This window comes from Ascaphus truei, chromosome 1 (assembly GCF_040206685.1).
Source record: "Ascaphus truei isolate aAscTru1 chromosome 1, aAscTru1.hap1, whole genome shotgun sequence".
In the NCBI taxonomy this organism is placed as follows: Eukaryota; Metazoa; Chordata; class Amphibia; order Anura; family Ascaphidae; genus Ascaphus; species Ascaphus truei.
In genome coordinates, this window is record NC_134483.1 from 71,499,720 (window position 1) to 71,518,248 (window position 18,529).

Below are 18,529 nucleotides of genomic sequence, written 5' to 3' on the forward strand. Positions count from 1 at the left end.
TCACTTAGTCCGCTTTCATTTTCTTCTAGAAGACTATTTAGTGTTTTTAGAAACTCAAAGTCATTTTGATCAAATACTTCAAAAGGTGTGCTACGATAGTTATTTTGTTGTCGCCTTAGGAAGAATTTGTACAATAATAACTTTCCAGAAAAGAGTTTTACATCCATGATACATTCAAAAGTTTCTATTGGATGTGTCGGTGAGAAGGATAGACCCTTAGATAATAACTGGATATGGTAGGTGTTGAGAACTTTATCTGAGAGATTAATTATTTGTGTTGTTTCTGTCTGGTCTTTTTGGATCCCCGTGATCTCATCCGACCCTGATAGGCCCAAACCTCTCGATTCCTTTACCATGTATATTTCCTTGAATGTGCTTTTGTGACATATTGACTTTGTTTTTGTAAAGTTTTGTGTTGTTCAGATCAATAAAGTTGTTGTTTTAACAGACTGGGTTGACATGATGACGCTTTTGACGTCTTCATGTTGGTGTGTATGGCGGGAATCAAGGAATTAATTTCTGGGTTTGGCGAGCATACAAAAACCCCTGATAGAGGTAAGATCACATACACTTTGATAAAGCCCTTTTGGGTGAAACATGTCAGTGTAGTCTCTCCATTTTTTTTACAATAAGTGTTTTTTTGGCATCCTCTTAGCTTTATTATATTTTGGTGGTGCAGCAGTCTTCTTGGCATCATGCCAGGTTTTTCTATTTGCTCTTTAAACAGATGCTTTGCACACAGAAGAAACTACCCTGCAAGTGAAAAACTCCTACAGCTGTGGATTCCACTAAGGAGTAGCAGGACTGTCATCTAATTGTGAGTATCAATCCAGGAGTACTGGACTGTCTTTGTAATATAGGAGGTTATCTCTATGTGTTGGGACAGTTTAAAAGATCCAAGATATACTCTAATTAGGGTGGGACTGTAGTTCAGTGCTAACACCTCCAGAAGACTACTCACACATACTGTATATCTCATCTCATTATATGCTTGCTAAAGGTTTTCTGCATTATTGCTATCAATTCTCATAGAAAGTATACTGGATAAACTATACACCAGTTTTTCTTTCATTTGCAAGTGAATCCCATATTTTTGGAGCCCCATTTTTTTCCAATTTCCTTTCAGGTTAAGAGATATCATCATATCTTTCTCCTTCCCCGTCTGTTTCAGTCTGGCGTCCTCCAAACCTGGGGAACAGTGGTGTACTGAGTGGCTCTGAGCTACCACCAATGTGCCTCTCTCAATAGCCCAACGCGTTTCTCCCACTCGGCTTCGTCAGGGAACATATACAGTTACCCAATATATATCTATATAACCAGTGGTCGACAAATCACCAAAAAATCTACTCGCCGAACAGAAAAATCTACTCGCCACCTAGTACCACACGTGTGCTGCTTGGGCCAATCGGAGCTCGCCACGATGTTAAATCCACTCGCCCGGGGCGTAAAAATGTATAGGTTTGTCGAACACTATATAACCATACCTAAAATAAAGAAACAAAAGCAGGGATACTTTCAATGGCTAATCAGTGATTAAGGTTCCTTGTTTAGGGTGACTGAAGAAGACCTTTGTGGTCCTGCAAAGCTTGCACTCTTTTTAACAACGGGTTAGCCATTAAAGGTATCACTTATAATCTGCTTTTACATAGTTACATAGTTACATAGTTACATTGTAGATCAGGTTGAAAAAAGACATACATACATCAAGTTCAACCTGTGCTAAATTGAAACGTTAGATACTTTATCCTATATCCATACTTACAGTATATTGATCCAGAGGAAGGCAAACAAAAAAGCCCAGTGAAATTTCATCCAATGAAATCTCATAAGGGGGAAAATAAATTCCTTCCTGACTCCAAGAATTGGCAATCAGATTACTCCCTGGATCAACATCCTTCTTGTATGTGTCTATTCTACTGGCTAACACCATATTCATTCTTCTATTCATACCTAAAATAATAATTAATTTTCAGTTCAAGCGTTAAGGGATTTTTTTGGCAAGGATTCAATGATCACTGAATATGTAACATATTGTAAGAGGTCAAATTCTGACTTCAGGATAGTATCTGGATATTGAAGGCATGCTAAGTATCATTGTATGCTGCATGTTTGCCATTGACACAAGGATCTAAGTTGGCTAACATTCCGTTGTCTTTGGGTTAAGTTGCCTAGAAACATACACCATAAAAAGAACATAGAGTTTATAAAATGTGATTGATTTTTAGTATGAGTATAATTCATTATTTTACTTGAAAATATTAACAAAGACATTGTACTGATTTTTTTTTTATTTGGGATGTGTACAAAATAATAAAATATATAGTGGCCCAGTTTTGTGAGTGGTCTTTGCATTAGAGATTCATTTTGAAAACAATGCAATGTTTGAACTGTTCTATATGTTTGCCAGTGCCTTTTTCGTTCATCCATATGGGGCAGGCTTAAATCATAGCCATCTGCTTGTATTATCCCAGTTGGTATGTTCAATAAAAAGTAGTCACCTGTCACAATGACATGAGTGGTAAAAATTCCCACACTGGAGATTCTATTTTCTCTTTCCCTGTGCTCTGGTTGGTGATAAAACATTACATTATTTAATTCCATGGGAAACAGGGATGACTACCCATTAAAAGTTAACATGATACACTTGAAGGCAATGTAAATCCTATTTCAGAAAAAAAGTTGTCTGCATGTTTTGATGTACTGTAAGTCAATAACTTTGTATATTTGATATTTAAATAAAAGATTCAATATCAATAAAACAATTAAGCTAATGTGATGCCATTTGATGCCTTTTTATAACAGCAAGATTTTAGCAAGTGGCATTGTGACAGGGTGAATGAACGTCACCAGCCATATACCTGGCAAACCTATGTTTAGGCTTGCAGTGCAGCAGTGACGAGGTTAAGTTTCAGTTGAGAAGGGCTGCTTAATTAGTCTGACCCCAGCTGCATAATAAAGGTGTTTTAAAAACCCCGGGCTGTACACACATGCAGGCTAGCTGGTCAGGAGACAGGACTGAAATACTGAAGAGATTACTGCTATAAGGTCTGTTTTCAAAGTACATGTGTGATGAACTGCCTGTGTACTGCATGCTGAAGAGAAGCTGCCTTGTTTTCTATGCTGAAGAGAAGCTATTTTGTTTTTGTCTGCTGAAGAGAAGCTATTTTGTTTTGTGTGCTGTATGTTTTAAGGCTCAATAAATAAGCCTTATCAAGAGACCCCGGGGTAGAATTGGTAGGACCTCTAGAACCTTCTGCGAAAGGACACAGGTTTATTCTTGTAATAGTTGACTATGCAACAAGATATCCTGAGGCGTTCCCCCTGAGAACAGCAACGGCAAAGCAAGTAGCCAACAAGTTGTTGGAGCTGTTCTCACGGGTTGGACTTCCCCAGGTTATGTTGACAGACCAAGGTACAAATATTATGGCTAAACTGATGCAGGATGTCTTAAAATTACTAGAGGTCATCTGTTCGGACATCGGTCTACCATCCACAGACTGACGGATTGGTGGAAAGATTTAACCGAACTATAAAAGGGATGCTGAGAAAATTTGTAGATTCAGAGAAGAGAGCCTGGGATGAACTTCTCCCTTTTCTGCTGTTTGCAGTGCGGGAAGTTCCCCAGGCCTCCACGGGATTCTCTCCATTTGAGCTGCTGTATGGCCGCCAACCCCAGGGTATCCTAGACCTCCTAAAGGAGTCCTGGGAGGAACAGCGGTCCCCTTCTAAGAATACCCTGCAATATGTATTGGACCTTAGGAAGCGCCTAGATGTGGTCGGGAATTTTGCTAAGGAGAATCTTAGATCAGCACAGGACAGTCAGGAGAGACATTACAATCAAAATGTTCGTATGAGAGTGTTTCACCCAGGAGATCAGGTGAAGTTGTTGTTACCCAGTTGTGAGAGCAAACTCCTGGCCAAATGGCAGGGCCCATTCGAAGTACTCTGCCACACGGGTGATGTGGATTATGAGATCGCTCAACCAGGGTCCAGGAAGGGTAAACAAATTTACCATGTGAACTTGCTGAAACCCTGAAAGATGCAGCGGCCTCTATTCATCCACCCGATGGAGGGGGAAACGGACTTGGGTCCTCAGCCCCCACGGGAGAACATCGTGGGTGGCGATAAAATCCCAATGGGTAGACAGTTGTCCTCTGAACAAAAAGGGGACTTGTTAGAAATAATTACACAATTCCATGATGTTTTTTCTGATTTGCCAGGGCAAACTAATTTCATTTCACATGTGATCGAGACAGCACCTGGGGTAAAAATACGTTCCCGTCCTTATAGGTTGCCTGAAAGTCGTAGGGCCCTGGTAGAGAAGGAGGTACAAGAAATGTTACACTTAGGAGTGATTGAGGAATCATGCAGTGAGTGGTATAGTCCACTAGTTATGGTCCCTAAACCCGATGGGAAGTTGCAGCCCTGTAACAGGGGACTTATTCCTGTTCAGTAATGTGCCTTTAATCTAGCAGTGTGGTAGTTAATTACTAAACACCACCTGCCTGATTAGATTGTTTACAAAAAGCCTGCCTTTGAGACAGGAAGTGATTCTCCTTAGCTCTGACTGAGAGCTGACCTTTGGAGCTGACCGGTCTTGAGCTCTGCACAGCAGAGCTGATTTCAAGACACAGGGAAAACTACTACACCTGAAGCTGAACCAGGAAGTGAGAAGATTTTCCCTCCAAGAAACAGATAAGACTTTTATTCTTAAGAGACTGCTTATATCTGCTTATTTTCATGCTATATGTTTTGGGGCTGCGACACATGCTTAACTAATGGAGACGTGAACTAATTGCATAGGATTTCACTAGAAATACTCCCAAGTGAATGGAAGCTTTGTTCCCCCCCCCCCCTGTGTTTGGATAATTTCCTGATCAAAAGGAACAGGCACAATAAAGCCTATTATAATTTCACATTATAAAGCCTCCTAATTGTGTACCTCTGTGAACGTCCGTCTACAAGCCCCATTAACGGACCTCACAAAAAAGTGTGCCCCTACACAAGTGGTATGGTCAAGGGAGTGTCAGAGAGCCTTTGAAGACATAAAAAGGTGTCTATCAGAGGGTCCCGTCCTTAGAAGCCCAGACTTCAACATGCCTTTTGTAGTGCAAAGCGATGCACCAGAGATAGGGCTAGGGGCAGTGTTGTCACAACAGTTTGAGGGAGTGGAACATCCGATCCCTTTTCTGAGTAGGAAATTGTTCCCGAGGGAAAAAAACTACTCAGTGATTGAGAAGGAGTGCCTCGCAGTAAAGTGGGCAATCGAGGCTTTGAGGCATTACCTGGCAGGAGTCCATTTTACTCTTGTGACGGACCATGCTCCATTGAAGTGGTTAAATAGTATGAAGGACTCCAATGCTAGATTGACCAAGTGTATATGGCCCTCCAACCCTTCTCATTTGAGATTCAGCAGAGGCCTGGATAAGAAAATGCAAATGCTGACTTCTTTTCTAGAGAACGTGTGGATGGTCGGGCTTCAGCCGTGCGTGGCCCCAGCCACACACTAACAGGGGAGGAATGTGACAGGGTGAATGAACGTCACCAGCCATATACCTGGCAAACCTATGTTTAGGCTTGCAGTGCAGCAGTGACTAGGTTAAGTTTCAGTTGAGAAGGGCTGCTTAATTAGTCTGACCCCAGCTGCATAATCAAGGTGTTTTAAAACCCCCAGGCTGTACACACATGCAGGCAAGCTGGTCAGGAGACAGGACTGAAATACTGAAGAGATTACTGCTATAAGGTCTGTTTTCAAAGTACATGTGTGATGAACTGTCTGTGTCCTGCATGCTTGTCAGGGTTCTGCTCGCCACAAACCAGGGTCGGACCGCGAGGCTGAGGTGGGGTTGTAAAAGCACCGACCTGAGACCGCGCAGGCTGATCCGGATTGCGCAGTTCATTGTCATACGTAGCAGAATCAGGAAAGGAGAAGACAGCGTTGTCGTTGTACAAGCCAGGGTCAGGACAGGAGACATCAGGATAAACATTGTTCAGGCAAGAGTTCGGCAACAGGTAGTCAGGAGAGCCCCGCTTCAGCTTAGGAGCGCGGGGTTGGCCTCTGCGCGAGCGACGACCATGGCCCATGGTCCTGGTCACAGGAGATGGTAGGCAGACCAGAGTAGCACACCGCTTTGCTGCACGGGTGCACCAGTGCTACAGCGCAAGAGTCCTGAGCGGCTTGGGAATCCTCTGTAACAGCACAGGAACCAGGACACGGCCTCTCTAGATTAGGGAAAGAGTAGGCCCCAGGAACCAGGAAGCTGAAGATACACAGGGAAACCTCCGCTTCAGTGCAGGAATCCAGGAGACTGAAGGACGCAGGGACGAAACCTCCGCTTCAGTGCAGGAATCCAGGAGGCTGAAGGACGCAGGGACGAAACCTCTGCTTCAGCACAGGAGAACAGGAAGCTGAAGGACGCAGGACGTAACCTCCGCTTCAGCACAGAAGAACAAGCGGGAGCTTGAAGGAAGCTGAAGGACGCAGGGCGGAACCTCCGCTTCAGCACAGGAGAACAAGCGGGAGCTTGAAGGAAGCTGAAGGACGCAGGGCGGAACCTCCGCTTCAGCACAGGAGAACAAGCAGGAGCTTGTGGCAGAACAGGTAGTGACATCCAGTAAGGACTATGCTCGGCCGGGAGCATTATGGGAAGACAGTACTTAATGGCCCGCGGGCCAATCCCCGGTGGGGGTGTGAACTGTATTGCTCCAATGAGTGAATGCAAGTATAGGTTGCAGTGATAGGCTGCACAGCTGCAGTAGATACCAGAGGGAGTGTGTATTGCTTTGGTGAGTGAATCCAGGCTGCAGCAAACCTCAGGAGAGCTGTTCCAGAACTGCACCGGTCTGCAAGGTAAGGCAACCAGTAAACCGTGGAGCGGATTCCTTACAGTACCCCCCCCCCCCCTTCACGCGAGACCTCCGGGCGAACATGAGCACTCATAGAGTTGGAGGACCGGGAATTGTTGCTGAACCGTCTAGGATTAGGGTTAGAGTCGTGCTCCAGAGACTCGTGATTAGTCCTTAGTGTACCCCCACCCCCCGGTGAGAACTGTGGCCAGGCAGCACCATCCATGGGCCTTGGGGACATTGAGTTGCTCCTAAAATTCTTTAGGTAGAAAGGGCATCCGTAAACGAGCAGTTCTTTGGTGAGTACAGTTCTAGGATATGAGATTGATGGAAGAAACATCCTTGGTACATGGCTCGCCTCGCAAAATGTCCTGGAAATCCAGGGCTGTGAAGAACCAGAGAGTTCCAGAGCAGAAACGGCAGAAGAACCCCCACTGAAAGCCCAGTCTTTAATAAAGGAACCTGAATCTAGGATCAGCGGCCCTGATAGTTGATCGAATACACCAGGAGGAACTTTGTAACAGAAAAAGTCTTGGCTGACCACTGCATGTTGGAATTTGCGAGGAATTTTTCCTCTAGAAGGCTCCCAGGTAATGGTTAGTAAGGGTATAGGCTGGTTGGAAGCATCTCCCGGTATTGGTATGGAAGGTGACAAGGCAAGCAGTAAACCAGGCATAAGGACCGAAATCTTGGGATACGTACAGAGTATTTCCAACTGAGATGAAATAACAGGGGTAACCGAAAATTCCGAGGGACAAAACCATGGTTTAGCAGGAGCAGAGAAGCAAACAACAGTAGAGCTCTCCAATATTGGGAAATCTTCATAGGAAGATAGTATTGTCAGTGAATCAGGAATAGTCCTTGGGATTTTCAAATCAGTAGCTTGAGAAAAAGGCAGAGCCAGGGTAGTGGTGGGAGGGAAGCTAACATCAGAAGCTGAAGTCTGTACCTCAGTGACAGGGCCCTGAGAATCAACAAGCAGCAAGTATGAACTATGAAAACTCTTAATGACAGGCACCTTAGGAGTACAAGGAGTCTTTTCCGAAACTGCAATGACCCTAACCACAGGGGTACCTAACCTGACAAAAACATGAATAGGTGTGTTTTCTAGTGCAAAATCTCTGATCACAGGACTCCTAACCGATAGTGAGGGTGTCTGGGTTTGATTAGAGAAAAAATCAGATGTATTGATAAGTGACTTAGAAAAAATTACTGAGGTCCTAGATTTGCTGGACATGTGAGAAAAAATACCCTTTAAGACAGGAGCTTTAATTTCTTCCCAGAGTAACCCCATGTTTGCTGGGGCATATTTAGACACAGTACTGAGGGACTGGGTTTCAGCAAAGGCAGGACAGCTAAACAGCTCAGATTTAAACCCCAGGACTTGTAATATATGCATGGTGACCTCAGACAGTACTAAGGGAGTGACCACAGATATGCTGATCCCTGGAGAATTAGCCTGGACAGAGAAATCAGGGGGACCCCCAGTCAGGATACTCCTTGTAGGAAGAGCTTCAGAATCAGAAGGAGAATCATTACCTCTCAGAGTCTCAAAACTAGTAAGACACAATTCAGCGAAAAGGGAAACAGTGTGCAAGCTTTTTACTAATCTATATGAAAAAGCGTCACTATTGGGAGAAAACCGTGCGTCAGCAAACATTCCTGGGAACATAATATGAACCCCAGGAGGGACATACAGACTACTGTATGCCTTTAACCCTAAGCTTAAAGAGGAGGAGAACTCAGACAGTACACGGGGGTTAATCATAACTGTACTGGTCTCTGAAGTAGGTATTTAGTAAGGAATGTCTGGGAAACCAGAAATTACTGCAGACTCCATAATGTGGGAACTATGCGCTGAAGCAGGGATCACCGCTATGTGGGCGACAGGCTGGTTCAGTGAAATACCCGGGAGAAGGAACTCTGCGACCAAGCTTAGGGAAAAACCTGACTCCTGAATACATTTATCAGGAACCAGAACTTTAGCCGAAGTCTCCGGAGACGAAACTGCGGAAACTTGAGCTGAAGCAGGGGATTTATAGCAAAGAATATCTAAGGACTCCGTACGGTTATGGGAATCCCTCAATGCAACCTCTGCTGTCTGACTTGTGGACTCATTCTCTGAGGGTAAAACGAAGGCATTAACTTGGAGGCAGCAAGAATTTACAGGGGTTAATGCAGACAGTGCCTGAGAGTAGAACATAGGTAATCTTCTCTCTGTATTAGGACAGACAAGGAATATCTCCTCTGGAGTTAGGGGCGTGACCATGACTGACAGAGAACAGGGATTTACCAAAGGAAACTCAGAGAGCTGCCCCACAGGGGTTAATACAGAAATGACCCTGGGAACAGAACTTAGGGATTCCTTCTCTGACGGGGAAAGCGCACAGGACTGCCTAGCAGAGGTTAAAGCTGGAAAACCCTCAAGACCTAAAGAGAGAGATTCAGAGCTAGAACTAGGGGAACTAAGGGACTTATTCTCTGATAGTAGAACCTTAGTGTTGGTTAGTGAAACATATGTATTCTCTAGGGGGACCTCACAGGACTGATCGGCAGGGGTTAACGTAAACCTATCATTGGTGTCAGGGAACCCGGGCATACAATCAGAGCTAGGGACTGTGGCAATTACTACGCTGGGAGATATTGGTAATAGTTCCGTTTGGTCATCTCCTGGAGAGGGAGATACGTCCCCCGGTTTAGCAAAAGGACTGGCAAGCGAGGGAAACCGCCAAAGGACGGCGTTAGCGGCCAGGGGGCGATCCTGTTTTAACAAGCAACCATCCAATACCAAGGAAAGTACATGCAGCGTGTCGTGAGCGAGAGCCACCATGGCGGAAGGGTCCGGGAGTACTACAGGAATGTCCAAAGATAAAGCCAGGGCATTGAGTGTACTACAGGCGTTGACCAGTTCCACAGGACACACCTTATCCCCAGTTAAAGGGGAATCAGGAGAGAAAGCACTGTTTGCACTGGCCAAAACACTGGCCAGATACTGTTTTAAGTCTCTGAGGCAGAAAGCCTTACAAACCAGATCATTACGGCATTTCTTTTGCAAGGGAGTTAAGCCCTCCGACATAAACGGATCTTCCATCAGGGGTATTATATCGCATATATAATCATTCTCAAACTGGGACTGGTCTACAGACCGGGACAGGTTTTTAGGAAAAAACTTACCAACCCACACCTCAGCGGGGTCCGAGTTTGTGCGGCCGAGCATACTGTCAGGGTTCTGCTCGCCACAAACCAGGGTCGGACCGCGAGGCTGAGGTGGGGTTGTAAAAGCACCGACCTGAGACCGCGCAGGCTGATCCGGATTGCGCAGTTCATTGTCATACGTAGCAGAATCAGGAAAGGAGAAGACAGCGTCGTCGTTGTACAAGCCAGGGTCAGGACAGGAGACATCAGGATAAACATTGTTCAGGCAAGAGTTCGGCAACAGGTAGTCAGGAGAGCCCCGCTTCAGCTTAGGAGCGCGAGGTTGGCCTCTGCGCGAGCGACGACCATGGCCCATGGTCCTGGTCACAGGAGATGGTAGGCAGACCAGAGTAGCACACCGCTTTGCTGCACGGGTGCACCAGTGCTACAGCGCAAGAGTCCTGAGCGGCTGGGGAATCCTCTGTAACAGCACAGGAACCAGGACACGGCCTCTCTAGATTAGGGAAAGAGTAGGCCCCAGGAACCAGGAAGCTGAAGATACACAGGGAAACCTCCGCTTCAGTGCAGGAATCCAGGAGACTGAAGGACGCAGGGACGAAACCTCCGCTTCAGTGCAGGAATCCAGGAGGCTGAAGGACGCAGGGACGAAACCTCTGCTTCAGCACAGGAGAACAGGAAGCTGAAGGACGCAGGACGTAACCTCCGCTTCAGCACAGAAGAACAAGCGGGAGCTTGAAGGAAGCTGAAGGACGCAGGGCGGAACCTCGCTTCAGCACAGGAGAACAAGCGGGAGCTTGAAGGAAGCTGAAGGACGCAGCGCGGAACCTCCGCTTCAGCACAGGAGAACAAGCAGGAGCTTGTGGCAGAACAGGTAGTGACATCCAGTAAGGACTATGCTCGGCCGGGAGCATTATGGGAAAGCAATACTTAAAGGCCCGCAGGCCAATCCCCGGTGGGGGTGTGAACTGTACTGCTCCAATGAGTGAATGCAAGTATAGGTTGCAGTGATAGGCTGCACAGCTGCAGTAGATACCAGAGGGAGTGTGTATTGCTTTGGTGAGTGAATCCAGGCTGCAGCAAACCTCAGGAGTGCTGTTCCAGAACTGCACCGGTCTGCAAGGTAAGGCAACCAGTAAACCGTGGAGCGGATTCCTTACAATGCTGAAGAGCAGCTGCCTTGTTTTCTATGCTGAAGAGAAGCTATTTTGTTTTGTGTGCTGTATGTTTTAAGGCTCAATAAATAAGCCTTATCAAGAGACCCCGTGTGTGTGGTTGCATGTACTCTGCAACAGGCATTTTAAACTAGTCAAACGAGTCATATTAATATAAAGTATTCATGTGAGACTGAGTTTATTTAGCAGTGATGTATCATCAGTGCTAGAAGCTTTTATGTTGCTAGAGAATTTACAGATGTAGCGGCATGTATTTAAAAAAATCACAGCGCCGATTTCGTGTGCTCTGCTGTACTCCACGCAGCCTGAACGCGGCCAATCACCCCAGGCACCCGCGCTTATCGCGATTGCTTTGTTGAATTTCATGAATTCTGTTTCTTTGGGTGCAATGAAATGAATGAATTGCAAAGTGTACAGTACTGTGCTACTGTGTCAACTGTGTCATTTTAAGGTGTTTAAAAACCAGAACTCTAAAATTCCATTTTCTGCACTCGCCGCACTCGCTTCTTAAGGCGGAAAGGTTGGAAGACATCCCGCGTCATGACATCGGTATTCCAATGTACACAACGCGTGATTTTATTAGAAAAAAAGTCGCTGCAGCTGTAGTTTGATTGTATCTTTCTGTCATCTACAAAGAGCTGAATGTTATGTGAAATTACATTGATGTCTATGGGCCTCATGCAGTAAGCGTCGATTATGTGAAATCGGCAATCTTACCGATTAGTCATGTTATTGGCGATTTTTCCTCTCCGTATGCAGTAAGTGCCGAATACATTCAAAATCAACCCGAAAACAAATCCGCCCACTCTCACGATGATTAGCCGATCACACACAGGTGTATCGGCGTGCGTGGCGCGGTGCTGTTAGGTTGCCCAATCACAAATCTTGCTGAATCAGGCGAAACAAGCATGTTTTGGATTGAGCGCCATATTTAAAGGCAACGTGTACTGCTAATCATTCTCTGTGTTGTTGGGAGTGAGAGAGAGAGAGACGCACAGAGCTGGCTGTTTGAAGATTTGCATATTGACTGAGAGACTTGTTGTGTATTGGGTGAGCTTTGTCCTTTGTTGTTTTGTTTACATCTTTGTCTTGTTTTATATGTGGAAGTGTTTCGTGTGATTGCCTGTACATTTCTTGTCTGTTTTTTGTGAGTGCTGGAAGTATGCCCGCAAAGCGTGGGAAGAGTGATGCCGGTGGGAGTGGGAGTGCTACTCGTGCGAGTACGCGTCGGAATGAACGTACTGTTCAGGGGAGTGATGTTGCTGAGAGTGAGAGTGGTGTTGCAGGGAGTGGGAGTGCTGGTGCTGCGAGTGGTGTTGCTGGGAGTGGGAGTGCTGTTGCTGGGAGTGGGAGTGCTGTTGCTGGGAGTGGGAGTGCTGTTGCTGGGAGTGGGAGTGCTGGGAGTGCTGGTGCTGGGAGTGTGAGTGCTGTTGCTAGGAGTGTGAGTGCTGGTGCTAGGAGTGGGAGTGCTGGTGCTAGGAGTGGGAGTGCTGGTGCTAGGAGTGGGAGTGCTGGTGCTGGGAGTGCTGCTGGTGGCGCAGTTGCTGATGGGGTGGATGGTGGTGGCGTGCTTGCTGGTGGGCAGCTTTTGGAGGCTCTTCCATTGGAAGAAGGAGAGTCCAGTCAGCACCAGCCAAGCTCTGACCCTAAACCTGCTCGGAAGAAACGTGTGGAGAAGCCACGTAATCCTCGCTTCAATGACCAGGAAAATACAGCTCTTGTCACTGGCATTCTGGAGCACTATGACAGTATATATGGACATTTACTAGGTAAGTGTACCTTTACATTTATTATTCAAATACATGTGATCCTAGGTCATCTGAGTTTTGTTCATATGCAAATATGGCTTCACAATATCTTTCTATGTTAATTAGTCTGGAAACACAGCTTTTTATCATGCCTTACAAGGACAACTAAACACAGGCGGTCAATTTGCCATAACTGCATACAATATGAATGCAACCTTGCTTACATGTATAGGTTTAGTAGTGAATGCTCATGTGCTTCACATATTACACATAAAACAGCATGTTTGCTATCTCTTGGAACAGCTAGCAGTGTAGGAAACTGGTGCTTATATTATTATTAATTTACCTCATATATTTTATATGTTTTTCAAGGGCGGACAAGTTCAGCAAGCAGAAAAGAAATGTGGGACACAATAGTCATTGGTGTCAATGCGTGTGGGAATCATGTGAGGGACAAGCGGAATTGTCACAAGAGATTTGATGATATTAGGTCCAAATTGAAAAAGAAAATACAACACCAACGCGTGCATGCTACTGGCACTGGAGGTGGGCCGACACCACAACGTCTCATATTAAGTCCATTGGAGGAGCTGCTTCGGGCAAAATTACTTCCCGTCGTCGTGGAAGGCTTACCTGGTGACCGTGATATAGGAATTTACCCCTCACAATTTCCACCAGGTGAGAAATATTACTGTACTAGGCGTGTCGTTGCTTACAGTTATTTTGCATAGTTACACTGCTTTTTATACTGTCTTCACAATATAAGCATACCTGCATCTATATATGTATATGTCTGATTCTGTATATATATATATCTCAAAATAGACATATATGTTGTAGTCCTACTAAAAGCAGTAACTAATATAGCACGTGCCATTGCGTTCTCATTTACATGTGAATTCCCAAAATGCATTGCTGCAGTGGAAGCAATTGATGGTGGGCGAAGATGGGGAACAACAGGGTAGTACACACGTGTAACACATGTTAATCAGAAATTATTACTAGCTACAGGTACAGAACATAAATATGTAGAATATTATTGTGTATTTTATTTAATTTACTCCGACAAACATGACATTACTGCCTATTTTAAGCATGCATCAAATATATTGCATGCAACGGCCTACAAACATCACTTGCACTAACACATCTATAGTTGTTTATGAAAAGGTCCATTTTTGCTTTAAGTCATATACAGACAGCATAATGAGGCACACGTATCATATTTTATGTCATTGTTTTCATAACTTAAAAACTGCACACGACTATTTAGCTCATCTACCATTGTGTTAAAGCAGCTGCAATTAATATCTCATCACAGCATACACTTCAACAGAGGGGGTGGGGTTCAGCACACACACTAATTACAGCCTCATTTTAGGGTCAACTTAGTTCACACCATTTGCACCTGTTTCAAGTAATTGAAAGGTGTGGCTGATTAGGCTTTTTGGGGAAGGGAATACCGTTCTTACAACCTGACTAGCACAACTGAAGTTAATCACACTCATTTGAAAGCTTCACTTTAGCTACTAAATGCCCCAACAACTCATTACTTATCAAAGCGTACGTCACACATTAGTTCACTCATATCTATAGTTGAACTACTACTATCAACGACACATTATCACACACTGCATGTGTTGTCTTGTTGAGTCACAGCCACATTCAGGTGTGCCACATCTTATATTAATGTACCACACATATCCTCTACCAAAAACAACACTTTTTGCAATATGACCACCTTCATGATAACCATTGTGAATGGTCATCTCATGATAGTTATGTACATTATGATACTGATATCACTACACAACATATGATTTTTATGTTCAAATTTTATCTATTTATCCTCACGCATTACTGCAGAAACATAGTATGTTTTATGTTAGGGAACTCAAAAGTTCTAAGTACACAGGCATGTACATTGTTATTACAACTATTTATGTTCACTTTCACACACACATTTTGGGTTAAGGAAATGATGCTGTTAGGTACTCATAAATACAGAACATACAATAACTGTTTGTTCAATATTTACACATGTAAATGTAAAACTTATGTTATTGTTATATATAGTTGCCCCTGAAGGACATGTGTCACCTGAGACTGAACAAGTGTCTTCACCTGGGTCAGCCAGCTCAACACACCTAGAAGGTGAGTGTATCAGTTGGTGGCCATATAATATGTGCTCTTCTATATGTTATGTTGTCATGTTCATTATTTGTTTTGCACATCTTCTTTAAATAGGATTACTTAGTGTCAGTGAAAATGAAGTGTAAGGCAACTTGTATTGTGTTAGTGATGTTAACTATCATGTAGGAGTTGTGAGTTTACAGCAAGTTTTCATTCACTCATATTTCATACTGAGTCCAAACATTATTCTTAAGTCAAGGTAGTTTTTAATGTGAGGTTATAAAACGTATGGAAACATGTTAGTTGTTACTTATGACACAGTACAATTACATAGTAACACAGCAGAGATTAACATGCCATTTAATAATGTGTACATTTTTTTGTAGAACATGATGAAGAGGATTTTGATGATGATGATGATGATGATGATGATGATGATGATGATGATGATGATGATGATGATGATGATGATGATGATGATGATGATGCCGCCGCCGCCATAGACACACAAATACAAGCAAGTGACCATGAAGAGGTTCCAATTGAAACTGTTTTACCGCCAAAACGTCCAGCAAATACCACATATGATGCAATTGTAGCTTCTGAGGGAAAAATTGTGGAAGCAGAAAATCGTCGCCATTCTGACCTGATGACAGTGCTGGAAAGGATGATTGCACTGCAGGAAGAAACAGTATCACAATTGGCACATCTCCACAGAGTCTTCATTGAAGTGCCTAAACAGTTGCAAAAAATCAACACCTCATTCGAAGCATTAGTTGTTCAGCAAACACAAGCTAATTACTGGAGAATGACTAATGTACCACAATTCAACACCTCCCAGCCAGGATCTGTTCATGCAGGTCAGTTTTCACCACATTCATCTGATATTCATTCACCAGGCCCAAATGTTACCGGTCAAGTAGCAGACATTGCTGTGCAGGTTCCTGATGACATCCTACCGCTGCCATCTGTACAAATTCAGCAGCAGACACCTACAAAGGAGGCGACAAAAACAAAACAAGACACACATGAAACAGACCAACCATCACTTGTGCAGTGTCTACCAACTTGCTCACATGTGTCAGTGGGCACAAGCCCTGTCCGTGAACAGTCACTACCCAAAAGCCCTGTAGGTGAGTCACTGGCCAAAAGCCCTGTAGGTGAATCGCTGCCCAAAAGCCCTGTAGGTGAATCGCTGCCCAAAAGCCCTGTAGGTGAATCGCTGCCCAAAAGCCCTGTAGGTGAATCACTGCCCAAAAGCCCTGTAGGTGAGTCACTGGCCACAAGCCCTGTAGGTGAGTCACTGGCCACAAGCCCCGTAGGTGAACAGTCACTGCCCAAAAGCCCTGTAGGTGAGTCACTGGCCACAAGCCCTGCCCGTGAAGTGCCAGAGGCCACTCAAAGTGGCTCTGTTGTGCCTAAAGTTGGTGGCAAAAGAAAAAGGAAAATTCAAGAGACAACAAGCAGGCCTGTTACTCGCTCGCAAAAGGAACAAAAAAAATAAATGTTATAATTCAGAAAATATGTCTTTGGCCTTGTTTTGTTGACTTCAGATTATCTAATTACTATTGTATGTATGCTGAAGACTGTGTTGTTTCCAAACTTTCAAGTATGTTCTTGTACACGTGAAGTTTTGGAAATGTTAACACTCCTAATTAATGAATAGTGTTATAAATATTTATGTTTTAATCGTCTGTTCAGTAATGGTCCACCAGGAGCCAGTTGCTAAGTTTAGAGAAGCTGCCATTGACTTTGCAGCAAAACATTGCATTTGGGTGTGTTAATTGATGTAATCATTGCATGTGCATATTATTTTCATGCAATTATAAAAGCACCTATTTAACTGCAAACATCTTTCTTGTACGTGTACAGCAGGATTTTGTGTTAAATATTACTTACCTTTGGTGGCCATTGTAATGTTGTCCTTTAATCATTTATGTGTTCTTGTTTCAAGAACATCTCTGAATTGATACTAATATATATGTAGTATGTATTGATATATGCACACACACACACACAGACACACACTGTGTGTGTATGTGTGTGTGTGTGTATATATAGTACTATCTAAACTGGTATAGATGTATTTACAAAAAACATACACTTCATGCTTCCTTGTGAAAACACACTATTTTAATAATACAGGCCTAATGTTTGACAACTATACTAAGTGTGAGCCTCTAACATTATTGGGTGCAAACAAATGTTTATTACTTAATTCACTCATGTTTATCACCATTTAAATAGGTTTCATACAAGGCCTACTTACTGCCATCAATATGTTGTGTGTACTCCAGCAATATTTAAAAAAAAAAAAAAAAAAAAAAACATTTTTTTTATATATATATATATATAATATATATATATAAAAAAAAAATTTTTTAATTTTTTATATATAATATATATATATATATATATATATATATACACATACACATACACATACACACAATATACATATAGTACAATATACACTTTATATATATATATATATTTATGAGAGAGATATATTTATATATATATAGATACACACGTATTTAAACTCATGCAGACAGGGACTTAACCAGACTTTCAAATACACACAGAAATGTATGTGGGAACAAAACATTTCATTTTGCAGGTGTGTGTATTTACTGATATGGCTGTCTAAGCACTATTTTCACACACTGCTCTTTGTTATTTTGCAAGAAAACTCAATGTTACTGAAATAAGTGTAGGAATGTTTTCACAAACGAGATAAAAAAATGATACATGTTTTTCCCACATTCGCCTATCACTAACCACAATACTTAAACCAATTAAAAGGACACATCCAATTGGCCTTTGAAATAAGGAGTAAAAGTAGTTACTTTTGTTGACCTTGAAAACGAAACACAGGAATTTGTTAGCCATTGAGCAGAATCATTTTGATGAGCAAAGAAGACAGAACTGCACACATCTTTTGTGCTACTCTGACATGGCTGATGAATTCGTTAACAATATGAATCCCCTCTTAGGTTATAAGTACATGGTTTCAGAAGCAATTTTAAACAGTCGCGGACACAAAGCAAGCACACGCCAAATCTATGATTTGATTCGAGCTAAATATCCTTATTACCAAGACCGTAGGCATGCGCGGAATTTTAATTCCTCAATAAGATTCACTTTATCAACTAATGACTTTTTTGAACGTGTGCAGGATAAGCTAGAACACACCTATGGTTTCTGGAAGATTGCAAAGGAAAAGCATTTTACCCTGAAAGAGGGCACATATATTGTTGTGAAAGGCATATTTATTCCTAATGCCAATAGCAATGGATCCGCTACTACTGTTCCGTGTGAATCGATACCTGCTGCAATATCTGCACCCTCCATTCCTGAAACCCACATTGTACAACAACAAAAGTACTATGATTATGTACCAAGCCTTTCAGCTGAAAATGCATTGGAATGGGAACCAGAAGAAATGAACCTACCTCCCGACCAATTTTTTGA

General features: G+C 43.2%; 1 protein-coding gene across 1 annotated transcript in view; it reads left to right on the top strand.

Annotated features, from left to right (window-relative positions):
- Positions 1-494: 494 nt before the first annotated feature.
- LOC142503585 (uncharacterized) overlaps positions 495-18,529 on the top strand; it is a 35,486-nt gene continuing 17,451 nt past the window's right edge. Inside the window, exons 1-5 of the mRNA XM_075616479.1 lie at positions 495-555; positions 12,716-12,943; positions 13,295-13,600; positions 14,999-15,076; positions 15,442-15,542. Of these exons, the coding sequence (XP_075472594.1) occupies positions 495-555; positions 12,716-12,943; positions 13,295-13,600; positions 14,999-15,076; positions 15,442-15,542 (774 nt within the window). The remainder of the gene's footprint in view (positions 556-12,715; positions 12,944-13,294; positions 13,601-14,998; positions 15,077-15,441; positions 15,543-18,529) is intronic.